This window comes from Tenrec ecaudatus, chromosome 7, assembly GCF_050624435.1.
Source record: "Tenrec ecaudatus isolate mTenEca1 chromosome 7, mTenEca1.hap1, whole genome shotgun sequence".
NCBI lineage: Eukaryota > Metazoa > Chordata > Mammalia > Afrosoricida > Tenrecidae > Tenrec > Tenrec ecaudatus.
Genome location: NC_134536.1, coordinates 90497141 through 90509657, shown reverse-complemented (window position 1 = coordinate 90509657; position 12517 = coordinate 90497141). Strand labels below are relative to the sequence as shown.

The window sequence follows — 12517 nt, the reverse complement described above, 5'->3', positions numbered from 1 at the left end:
TTTCTGGTATCAGTGGCTATGACTAAGTACAGTTTGCCTTGTTTCTAAGAAATACCAACATTTTCCTTTTATTGTTGTGGAGCCACTAAATGTTTCTTTTATTGTATTCATACTCGATGGGCAATAAGCAACAATCCTATACAATTTGTGGTATCCTATTCCATGCAGCAGTCTTGTTAAACTGGGAACTGTGAATTTTTTGGATATCAAGAAATGATCATTTTGTTTAAAAAGAAGCATGTGTTGCAGCTGCTTCAACCCAGTGGTAGAAATTTGTAACAATTCCTCCTATGGTGATTCGCATATTATAGAACCAACTATAACACATCATTGTAAATTCACCCCTACATTTCTTTTTTTCCTTTTAGACATAAGCAGTGCAAGTCAATTAAAAATTGCTGTGTCAGGTTATTACCTTTTTAGCAAGCAATAATAAACTTGCTAATTTAAAGGGAAGGAGATTAAAAACATCCAAGGAGACAAGGGATGTAAAAAAAAAATCAACCTTCTATTACACATTGTCTTATTTTTCAATTTTATGTCATGAAAAGGAAAGAAAACATGTAACCTATAATTTATGTAAACATCTGTTATAAAAGTGAGTCCAAACTTAATTTCCACAAAATGTCATTTAAGTTTAATTTAATTCATTACCAGCCAGGAGGTCTGCCGATGCTGAGGAACTAGATGCAGCCTGAGGTGCGGGTTGAGGTTCAGAAGCACTACTTCCAAACGCATCTATCCAGTTATCCGTTATGCAGCAAAAAGTAAGAGAGTGTCAACAGTAAATACAGGGGTAATCAAGTGCTCTGCAGAGAAATGATAGGATAGAGGGAATCTGTCTCATGTGGATGTGCGAAATGACCGAGGGAATTAAATGATGCTAGGAACAATTCTTTCTCTCTCAAAACAAACAAACAAACAAACAAACAAAACATACAAAGACCTTTTGTAAAATATTTAAGAATGCCTCTTTGTAAGATTAAGAGAATTTTTTTATTTTTAAGACCTGAACGTTTAGGCTAAGTCCTGTCTTCTGTCAAAAAGAGGTATGGTTGGAATCAAGGCTTTAATTGCTTCGCCAAAGTCCACAAAGTGGAACTTTCCTATTTAGAATGCTATTAAACTTTTAAACAATTCATGAATTTGATTCAAGATGCAGCAGCCCTACTTGAACATGCCAGGCTAACAATTTGTTTGCAACAAGGTCTGGAGCATCCTAGCAGTACAGACTGTGGCGTTTGCATACCCCCCATTGTGCACTAGAGTACCTCGATGTAAGTAGAAACTCAATGTAGACAGAACAAGCTAAGGACAGAATTTTACCTCCCAACTACAGATATTACAGATTTTCATGAAGAAGTCACTTCAGGCCTTTTCCTCTAAACTGATGCCTACTGGAAAATTTCAGACGTGAATTCCGAGTAAGTCGTTCCAAGAGTCCATTCAGTACATCTCCCCTTTCAGGTAACAAATAATGGGAGAAACTGACATCATTTAAATCAGTGAAACATCTTCCACTACTCTGGAAAGGATTTTTGTTTTTAAACACTAAACCCAACATATGCACCTAAGCCTTACAGAATGATGTGTGCCATCTACAGGTTACTTTCAGTTTTAAGGGGCTCAGTTGGTTCCGATTCTGTTTATATTGTTTTAAGAATTTAGAGACATGGATTTAGCCTACAGATCAGGATCACTAAGGATGAAGAGCAGAAATCCCCATCAGTCTCTTCTACATTGGGATGCACGAGAGGTTGAAAATGTAAAAGATTTAAAACAAAAAATGTTGTGGTTTAGTTAGGTCATGCACTGAAAATGATGGTAAGCTGATGAGGATGAAGATGATGATGGGAAAGAAATGCCCCCCCCCAAAAAAAATCTCCAAACTTAAGTTCACATTTAAGAGATGAAATAGTTTCATGTAGTGAATAGTGAGAGAGAAAAAAGAAATACAATGAACAGACTATCTAAAAATCTGTTCTGAAAGGGGGGTGGGAATGATGCCTTAGGTGGTGAAAGAAGAGAAATACGTACCCCCAAATAGATCTATCACACCTGAAGATTCCACCTTTGCCGGAGAGGCAGTGGTTGCAGGAGATGGTGCTGTAAATGCATCCACTGCAGTGAAGCACAGAACAGGAGAAACGGCATGTCACCCCACATGATAAAACTGTGAGCTTGGACAAGTGGCAATTCCGGTGTATGCTCCTAATGAGACTCCAGACAATCTTTGCAGTTGAGAGAGCATAACTGTGTATTTAAATACACACTTTTCCAGAAGAAAACAATATCTGACTGCTTAAGGTCAGAGTATGTATAGTATGAAAAAGAAATTCTCTCAATTCAATCAGCTTTAGAGTGGAAAATATGAACCAGCACCAGTGGGTTTGGGCTAAAGAATGAGATTAAAAATAAGTAAATAAATGTTGAGTTTCCAAGAACTCAAGGCAAATGCACATATTTAATCTCTGCCTCTCTTCACCTCACCCCTCCCCAGACATTCTCAGAGGCGTCGGTGGCGAGAGCACTCACCGGATAAGAGGTCAGCAGTGAGAGAGCTCTCAGGCACAGGAGAGGCCCCTTGTGGTGGAGAGGAGAAAGCATCTTCCGAAAGGGAAACAAACCGAAACCAAGCAGAAGTAAGTAGAAAGCTGGAAGTCAAAGTCAAAACTCGAACAAATGCATTATCACGGGTGAGTATAAAGAGCTTAACGTGACGGTATCCAGAGTCTCTCTGATCAGAGGGGGTGCTTGGGTTTTATTACCTGTCCCAAACAAGTCTATGCTAGGAGCAGCCGCATCCGGCTTGGGCGCCGCAGGGGCTTCAGGGGCAGACTCAAATAGATCTAAGACCAAGAACACACATGCTTTTACTCCACTTGATAACAAAAAATTCTGAAACAGCATCGCTCGTGAGCACACCGAACTGGTACTTTGGTGGATTTGGAAGTAAGCATCCAATGGTTTCTAGAGAGCCATTGAATTACACAGTGTTCATGCATAACAGTTGTGTGTGCTGTAGTACTTGCAGTACCAGAATTCAATCCACCAGGTGGGAAGGGTACAGCAATAACAACAAAAATATTACCACCAAAGATATCTAGAGCAGGAGCAGCAGTGGAGGTGGTTGTGGCGGAGGTGGTGGCAGTGGTGGCGGCAGCAGTAGTGACAGCAGTGGCCGCTGCAACGGCAGGAGCAGGAGAAGGAGCGGTTGCAGGAACCGGAGGGGCTGTGCTAGCTGTAGGGGTAACTACAGGAACACTGGTCTCAGGAGGCTTCATGGCAAAGAGGTCCAGCTCAGGTGCAGCCTCTGCACTACCTTCAGACGGGGCAAAGGGGTCTTCAGAAAGGAAGTGGAGACACAGACAGCATCAGTACAGAAAGACAAGTGCGAGTTGTCTTAACTACAGGCAAGAGACACCGAATACAGGCAGTAACACACTAGCTAGGCATCAGACGGCTTGACTTATCCACTAGGCTACTATCAGTCAGGGCCAGGGACTGTTTTTTGAGAGAAAAAGAAAAGGAATTGGTGCCACGAGTTAAGAAACTGACAGACTTCAAAGTATTGACGTTGATCCTAGGGTCCAGGATCAGAGCTTTTTGTTTAATCCGGTCAGTTAGATAGTTGTGAAAATCCATTATAACATGCCCATATATTTGTCCTCAGTCTTACAGAAGAGTGCAATAGACAGCATTAGAGAGAAGGAGAAAACATTAAGAGAGCATACTTGCACTGACAAAAATTGTCAATCTTGAGAAATTGTCAATTTTGATAAGTATTGCTCATTGTCGTCTTAATGTTTCAAGTGCTGGCATTGTTCAGTTATGATGAATGACACTTTATACTCAGAAGAAATTAAAATTAGGAAAACGTGTGGTCACATCTAACTACGGGGCTCACGTTAGGGCAGAAACACAACAGACAGGCACATGACTGTAAACCCACCATGTCCTGAACATGCATCAAGTGCTGCTGCTACAGGGGTGGGGGTAGCTGGTGCGGCGGCCCCATCGGGTGCTGCGGGGGCCTCCCCAGGAGAAGCTGCAAAGGCGTCTTGGGTGCAGTTTTAAAAATAACAGAAATGAAAAGAATAAAAGAAGAGAAGAAAATATAGTAAAAGGACCAAGTTAAATTGCGAAGAAGGCTCCCTTATACAACATGAATTTTTAAAGGTATTTTTATGGCCCATGCACTATGCGTGGTCAAAAACAATTATGCTCTGCTTGGGTCCCTTCATGTCATTTACATGCAACTAGTACAGGGCGGTTACAGCTGCAGCCTATGAGGGTCCACCAGGCCACAAGATTCTTATTGTATAAGGGTTCTGAGAAGCATGTTTTATGTATCATTAGAAATTAAGGGATGTAAAAATTAAAACAAAAATAACTTTATAATGTATTCAAGACAATAACTTTTGATGTCCCGAATTATTCACCATGTTGTCATGACATCTATGACTACTGACTTCTAGCACATACGAATGTCTCCTTTAATGCCAATAAAATTAAATATATGGTAATGATGTTAATAAATAATTCTAGTTCAAGATTTTCATAGTGTCAAATAGGTATAAAGTAACACTGCTGATATAAAAAGTGTGTTACTCAGATTTAAGAGGTAAGCCTTCCCTATTATTGAACACCATTGCAGATACAATCAGCTTGTTTTAAAGAAATAAAGAGATAATAAAATTGAGGAATGATGCTCTAATGCTGTTTGTATCTATTTAAATAGATTGTCTTCAGACATTACTCTATCATCCTAGTTATTTGCATAATAATGTATTTTCAACATTTAGAAAGTTTCATGTTTTCAAATGATAAATTTATAATACTACAATGTATTTACAATTAGTATTTATAATATCTATAATACTACAATGTATTTTAATACTATAATGATAGTATTTATAATACTACAATGATAATATCTATTAATATACAGGCAGTTTTATAAATACCCAGTTTATTCATACCCAATTTTTACATGGCTAATGTGTAAAAGTGGTTCATAATCCATTTCTACCAAAAAAATCATGTCAATTATGGTAATAATAAAATATTGGAATTTTCATAGAAATTCTATGGTTTCAAAACTAGGGCATGAATAATGCCATTATAAATGCAGCTCACTTGGATAAAGAAACCCCTGGACATGCGGGATCGACCCCTACCTACAACCTGCCACTTACCTGTCATACCTCCCCACCACAAACCCAGTATCTAGTGCTGTCTTTCAGAGCAGTGGCGGTCACCAGTTACCACGACTGAGAACTCAACACATGCGCTTAGCAAATACAACACAGTATATCCTTCCACCTGGAGACTTACTGCAGGAAGTCCTTTAGAGTTTGACTCAGTGTGTCCCAAACTTCTCTGGATATGAAACGCACCTTGGTAACGTCCTACGCATTACAATAAGCATTAAAGTAGGTATTCATTTGGGTTAAAAAGTCCTTTACCTTGAGGGAATAAAAATTCCAAGTATAATATAAGTATAAATTCTAATATAAAACCAGAGTAGAGATCAGGAGATACTCAAAGAAATTATGCTGGAGTTTGAAAAAGATATTAAAAACAAAACCAAAAAATCGAAGCCCACTACCAGATTTGGTAGGGTAGGTCTATTTAGCCAAGTACCATGTGACGAATATTATCTTGGAGGATTTAGAATATAAAAACTAGAGGAGTTGGGCGGATAAACCCAAGCAAACGTTAAGAGGAAGTTCGATCACCGTCACCTCTGTGTGAGCATGTGAAGGAGTCCAGGCGGTACAACGGGCCAGTGGATGGAACAGCCCTGAGCTGCTCTGTGGGAGAGAGGTCACTGTCTGCTCTAGTAAAGGTTACAGCTTGGGGCAACCTGTAAGGTCTCAATCACACATTGCAACCTAAGTATGTGAAACTCATATTTCTAGTTCTGCCTCAGAGGAATGAATTCCTTCCTTCCTTCCTCCCTCCCTCTCTCTTTCCTTTCCTTCCTACCTCCCTCCGTCCCTCCCTTCCTCCCTTCCTTCAATCCTGTGTGCCAGGTATGTTTTAATACTTCTCTTGTAACTTAAAATTTAACATTACTCTCTCCCAAACTTCTCTTAATACCTAGTTTTCTTTCATTGTTAATGATGGTATTATCCATCCAATATTAAGCGAAACTATTTCCAATCCAGTTTTCTTTCCTTTTCAGACCTTTTTTGCAGTTCTTTTCTATACCCTGCTCCTTTTTATTGATTTTTATTAGAGCCGCAGTGACATTGTGGGTTATGCGTTGGGTTTCTAACCAAAAGGTCATGGTTCAGGGCAGTTCTACTCTGTCCTGTAAGGTTGCTATGAGTTGGAATTGATTCAAAAGCAGTGAGTTTGGTTTTCTGCACTACAAATGAATGTTCCAGCTCCAGTTAGGGACATGACCTAGACCATATCTAAGGCAGCAAACGGTCCTCTCGGTGTGCAGCAGCAGATCAGTCATTTGATCCCATTCATGAGTACTCTGTTGTAAGGTGCCGGGGAGGTGGTTCCTACTTAGTGAACCTATGTACAACACAAAGAAACACTGCTGGGTTCTGGGCTACTCTCACAATTGCTCCTATATGTGAGCCCACTGTTGCAGACACTGGGTCAATCCATCTTGTTGTGAGCCTTCCGCTTTTCCACTGACCCTTTACTAACCAAGCATGATCTCATTCTCCAGGGACTGGTTTCTCCTGACAACATATCCACAGGTCATGAGTTGAGGTTTCACCATCCTTGCCTCTAAGGGGCATTCTGGCAGTGCTTCTTACTAGACAGCTTTGTTTGTCCTTTTAGCGGCCCATGGTACCTTCAATACATAATTCAAACAGATAGCTTCTTCTTCGCTCTTCCTTATTCAATGTGCAACTTTCACATGCATATGAAGCAACTGAAAATATCACGACTTGGGTCAGGCACACCTTAATCCTCAAAGTAACACCCTTGCTTTTCAATATTTTAAAAAGGTCTTATGTAGCAGATGTACCCAATGCAACACATCCTTTGCTCTCTTACTACTGCTTCCATGAGCATCAATTGTGGGTCCAAGAAAAACAAAATGCTTGACCACTATAATCTTTTCTCTGTTTATCATGTTAGCCCAGTGGTGAGGGTTTGGGTCTTCCTTACACCGAGTTGTAAGCCACACTGAAGGCGGTAATCCTTGATCTTCATCAGCAAGTGCGTACATTTCTCCTCACTTTCAGTAAGCAAAGTTGTGTCACCTGCATTGTGCAGGTTGTTAATAAGTGCTCCTCCAATCCTGATGCCACATTTTTCTTCATATAAGCCAGATTCTCTGATGATTTGCTCAGCAGACAGACTGAATACTTATGGTAAGGGGATACAACCCTGACACACACCTTTCCTGATTTTAAACCATGTAGGATTATTTTGTTCTGTTTGTCCAACTATCCCTTGCTCCCTGTCCAGGCACCTCATGAGCACAATTACACTTTCTCAAGACTATTCATAGTTTGTTAAGATTCACATAGTCGAACACCTTGGTATAGTCAATAAAGCACAAGTAAAAATCTTTCTGGTATTCTCTGCTTTCAGTCGAGAGCCATCAGACATCAACAATGACAGCCTTTGTTCCAAGATCTCTTTTGTTTCTGGCCGGAACCTCTGGAATTTCCCTGCTAAGGTACTAACGCAACCACTGTTGGATGAACTTTAGCAATATTTTATTTACATGTGCTATTCATGATATTGATCTATGATTTGAGTATTCTGTTGGGTCACCTTTTGTTGTAATGGGTACAAATATGGCTATCTTCCAGTTAATTGGCCAAGTAGCTCTCGTCCACATTTCCTGGCACAGACAAGCGAATGCTTCTAGTGCTTCTTCAGCTTGTTCAGACATGTCAAGGGTATTCCAGCAATTCCTGGAGCTTTTTGGGTTTTGCGAATGCTTCCAATGCAGATTGGGCTTCTTCCTTCAATGCCATTGGTTCTTACTCATATGCTACTTTCTGAAACAGTGGAATACGGACTGGTTCTTTTTGGTACAGTGACTCTTTGTCTTCTTTCCATCACCTTCGATGCTTCCTGCATCATTCAAAATTTTGCCCATAGAATCTTTCAATATGGCAACTCCAGGGTTGAATTATTTCTTGAGTTCTTTCAGTTTCAGATATGACGAGTCTGTTCTTCCTTTTTGATTTTCTAACTCTAGGTCTTTGCACATTTCATTACAATATTTGGTTTGTCTTATCAAGTTGCCCTTTGAAATGTTCTGTTCAGCTATTTGATTTCACTTCTTCCATGTGTCTTAGCTACTCTACGATTCATAGCAAGTTTCAGACTTTCTTCTGACATCCAAACTGCTCTTGTCTTTCTTTCTGGTATTGTTAATGACCATTTGCTTTCTTCATCAATGATGTTCTTTACGTCTTCTGTTGTTAGTGTTCGATGCATCAAATCTGTCCTTCAGATGCTCTTAAAATTCAGATGGGATAGACTCGAGATTATATTTTGGCTCACATGGACTTGCTTTAATTTATTTCCCACCTTCATCCTGAAGTTACATGTGAGTAACAGGTGGTCTCTTCTACAGTCAGCTCCTGGTCTCATTTTAGCTGCTGACATTGAGCTTCTCCCTCATTTCCCCGACAGATGTAGTCCATTTGATTTCTGTGTCTTCTATCTGGAGAAGTCCATGTGTATAGTTTCCTTTTATGTTGTTGAAAAAGATATTTGCTATAAACAAGTCATTGGTCTTTAAAAATATGTTTATGCAATCTCTGTATTATTTCTATCACCAAGACCATATTTTTCCAATTACTGTACCTCCTCTTTGTTTCCAACTTTTTGCATTCCAATCTCTAATAGTATCAATGGATCTCGACTGCATTTTCGATCTATTTCAGACGGAAGATGTTGGTAGAATTCTTTAATTTCTTCCTCACTAGCTTTAATAGTTGGTGCATAAAATTTAGTAATAATTGTATTCATTGGATTTTCTTTAATGGGGATAGATATAATGCTATCACAGACAGCATTGTATTTTTTATGATGAATGCAGGATTATTCTCCTTGATTGTGTCATTCTCAGCATAGTAAATATGATTTTCTGATCCAAAATGGCCAATACTAGTCCATTTCAGCTAACACCTAGGATATCAATGTTTACGTGTTCCAATTTATTTTCGACACCTTACAATTTTCCCAGATTCAATCTTCATACATTCTAATTCTGATTATTAGATTTTTGCAGTTGTTTTTTCTTATTTTGAGTCACGAGCTACTAGAAAATGAGAGTCTCAAGGTCCGTATTCCATTTCCATTGACATCAGTATGGTCCAGCTTACTGTGAGCAGGCAGCTCCTTTCTCTGTCACATCTAGTGCCTGCTGACCTGACAGGTTCATTTTCTAGTCCCAGCTCATGACATTGCTCATGACACTATTCATCACCCTCGAGGAAGGATTTTCCTAATTCTTAATCCCAGGACTGTCTTTTTACAACTTTTAAAAGCTAACACGCTGCCCAGTTTTCTCCAGTCACAAAAGCCATCTTTGAATTACATTATCAACAGTTCAAAAGTCACCTGTCAAATTCGTTTTCTTCCCTAGAGGTCTCCGAGTGTAAGGCTCTATACGGAACCTAGCTGTGAGTACCTTTACTTATGGGTTTGTCTTAAGGAAGGGTGACTAACTTGGCTTAATAACCCACATACTACCATCAAGCTTGTGACTTAAGTTCTTGGGTTTCCAGCTACTTCATTGTGTGCTCACCCTCAGGAGGTCTTGTTCACAATTGATGCAGCAGACACCCTGTCAGCACTTAGAGGAATTACCGTCAAATTAACATTCTAGCTTTAAAATAACCCTGTGTTGCCACAGCGAGTTGACTATAAAGGTTTTCATAAGTGAAAAGGGATATTTTAAGGATTTTTGCCTTTTCTTTTTAAGATCAGTTAAAAGTTTTACAAATGTAACACTGTCTCCCAGCCCTGTTCTGTATGAACACAAAAAGCAGATTTCACTTCTTAGAATTTAGGCAGGCCCTAGGGTTGAAACAGATTTAAATATAAACTGTAGTTCTGAACAATCAGCCCCCACAAAGTCTAAAACATTTGAGATACATACAACGGCTCACAATGGATACCGCTTGGCGATGCGCTCACCAAAATGCAATCATGGATTATCAAACGCTTTCTAGAGGACCTGCAAATCTTTCTTTCATGTTGTATGTAGATAAAGGCATACTATATCCCTGACAAACATTTGAATGACATATACAAACAGCCCCTAACTGTTCAACTGCCATAGGAATTCTACTACAAGGCAGATATAGGAACTCGTTCCTATTCTGGAGATTGCTTGAATATCTTAAGTGAATTTTGACTTCTACCTTAAAATGATTAGAACATTATGTGCATATAAATCTGAACATTTAGAAACAGGAGACATTTCCAATTCTCCTGATCTATAATGCAAACATACTACTAAAATAAACAAACAAATAGAATGTAATATTTCAATTTAGGAATTTAAATTCATGAAATAAAGTTATTAGTCATTTTTCTAAAATTGAAATTCATTAAGCTTATTTCTAAAAAAAATTAAGACTGCCAATAATGCTATCCAGAATCTCAAAAAGGCATGATTTTAAAGCAATATAAGCAAATATAAATGGAGTCCTTGTTATTCTACAGCTATACCATTTTAGAGTGAAAAATTTTTAATGATCACAAGGAAGATCCAAAGAGGTATAACTTTATATTTTTACTTAAAATCACATCTTTAAATGATTTCTTATGAACGCATAAAAGGCATAAAAGGAATTAGGGAAAATCTTGGAAAGCCATGTAATAAATCATGCTGCATGTCAACTAGGGGGCATAGAGGATGTGGATTTTACTAGAGATGCCAAGGACAGTCTAAAAATTACACAGCTCACTAAAAACAAGTGTCCTCACATCTGCAGATGAATCTACATCCATCCTCCAGTCAGATTACTAGAGAGATACTGGCGAAATCCCTGGGACGGCCCTATTCTTTGGCGTTGTTATAGGAATTCTCTACAAGAATCGCCCCTTAAAATTGTATTTAATGGAAAAAGAACGTCACCATGAAATTATTTTCAAACATGTAGATTTTTTTCTGCTTGATGAATGTATTTAGTCCAAACAGTAATTAATAATACACACCAACAGCACAATAGCCCAATGAATATTTCAAGGGAGAAAATCTTAGATGACAATGAAAACAAGAAGGAGTTGATTAATTTCAAAGATTAATCTCTCATTAAGTTCCTTACAAATGGGATGAAAAGCAAAATCTAAATTCCAAAGGTGTTAACAGTATTTCAGCACATAACGGTTTGCTACACAAGTTTCCCCTCTCCTTTGTAGTCTTATTAACACAACCTATGAGAAGCTGCCTACATTCAATACTAAAACGAAGGCACAACCAAACAAAAGAAGACCAACAACAAAAAGAATGGATAAGGTTGAAATTTAAGCAAAATATAAAAGATTGAAGGTAGAGCTGTAATTTGGGGCCTCAAGGCAGACAGATGCATGAGTGGAAACTAACTTCTCAAATGGGCGACTCTTGGTAATGAAGTATCTGAAGTCCTTCGTAATATTCTCTCCCACCCTCACTTCTCACAGTTCTTCACCCGTAAACTGCTAGTGTCGCCCAGCTGTAGGAAACTCCACGCGGGAAAATGACAGTGAGGCTGTCAGTTGAGTGCACGTCAACTGAGACAATGGTGGCGAAGCTGACACGGGCATGGCACACAGCATGGTGCTGGGCACCTTCCCCAAGGATGGGATTCAATCCACCAGCACCAGGCCTCCCATCCTTTCCCCATAGTGGTTTTTTTCTCCCTCTAATGTCTTCACTATATTCTTAAAACGCCCTGAGAAAACGTGCAGCTATAATACAGAGATGCAAAACTGTGATGACTCTGACCGGCTGGATATTTGAAATTACTACAGCCCTAGGTTTGAACGTCAGTAGTCATTCTGATGGGACTCTGTACAAACCTACTTCAGAGGTTCGGGTGCACTGTACCGGCAGAGTCTAAGGATATTTTATTCAGGCTGTAAATCACTCTCTGCCATAATTTACATACACATGGGAAGCATATTTTCAAACAATCATGTCCAAGACTGACTTAAACCTGCTTCACATCATAGTTTCAAAGGCTGATGCAAATGTTCTTAAGCTCCAAAGCCAAAGACGGGTCAAGCAAAAGAACACAGCTTGAGATGGAGCTCCGGGCAGAGCCTAAACTCACCAGGCAGAGACCTTCAATCTGAACTGCTCTTAGCCCTAAATCTTAGAAAAGGATTGAGGCTAGAACTGCCCCTGCCATATTACTCAGATTATGCTAGCTCTAATCTGACCAAAATGCAAACCTAAATATGACAGAGAAGGCTGACACCAGTCCCACATAGGCACCGAAGGGTGGAAACAGCCCTGAAACAGGAGTTCTTGTCGCAATTTAAGTCCAGATTAAAACCAATCAAACAGAACGTCAAATGGGCC

At 39.3% G+C, this 12517-nt stretch overlaps 1 protein-coding gene across 1 annotated transcript in view; it reads right to left on the bottom strand.

Annotated features, from left to right (window-relative positions):
- Positions 1-12517, bottom strand: part of SNAP91 (synaptosome associated protein 91) — a 150166-nt gene that overhangs the window by 49391 nt on the left and 88258 nt on the right. Inside the window, exons 16-20 of the mRNA XM_075554822.1 lie at positions 3953-4060; positions 3092-3343; positions 2769-2849; positions 2536-2607; positions 2038-2121 (exon numbers count right to left, since the gene is read on the bottom strand). Of these exons, the coding sequence (XP_075410937.1) occupies positions 2038-2121; positions 2536-2607; positions 2769-2849; positions 3092-3343; positions 3953-4060 (597 nt within the window). The remainder of the gene's footprint in view (positions 1-2037; positions 2122-2535; positions 2608-2768; positions 2850-3091; positions 3344-3952; positions 4061-12517) is intronic.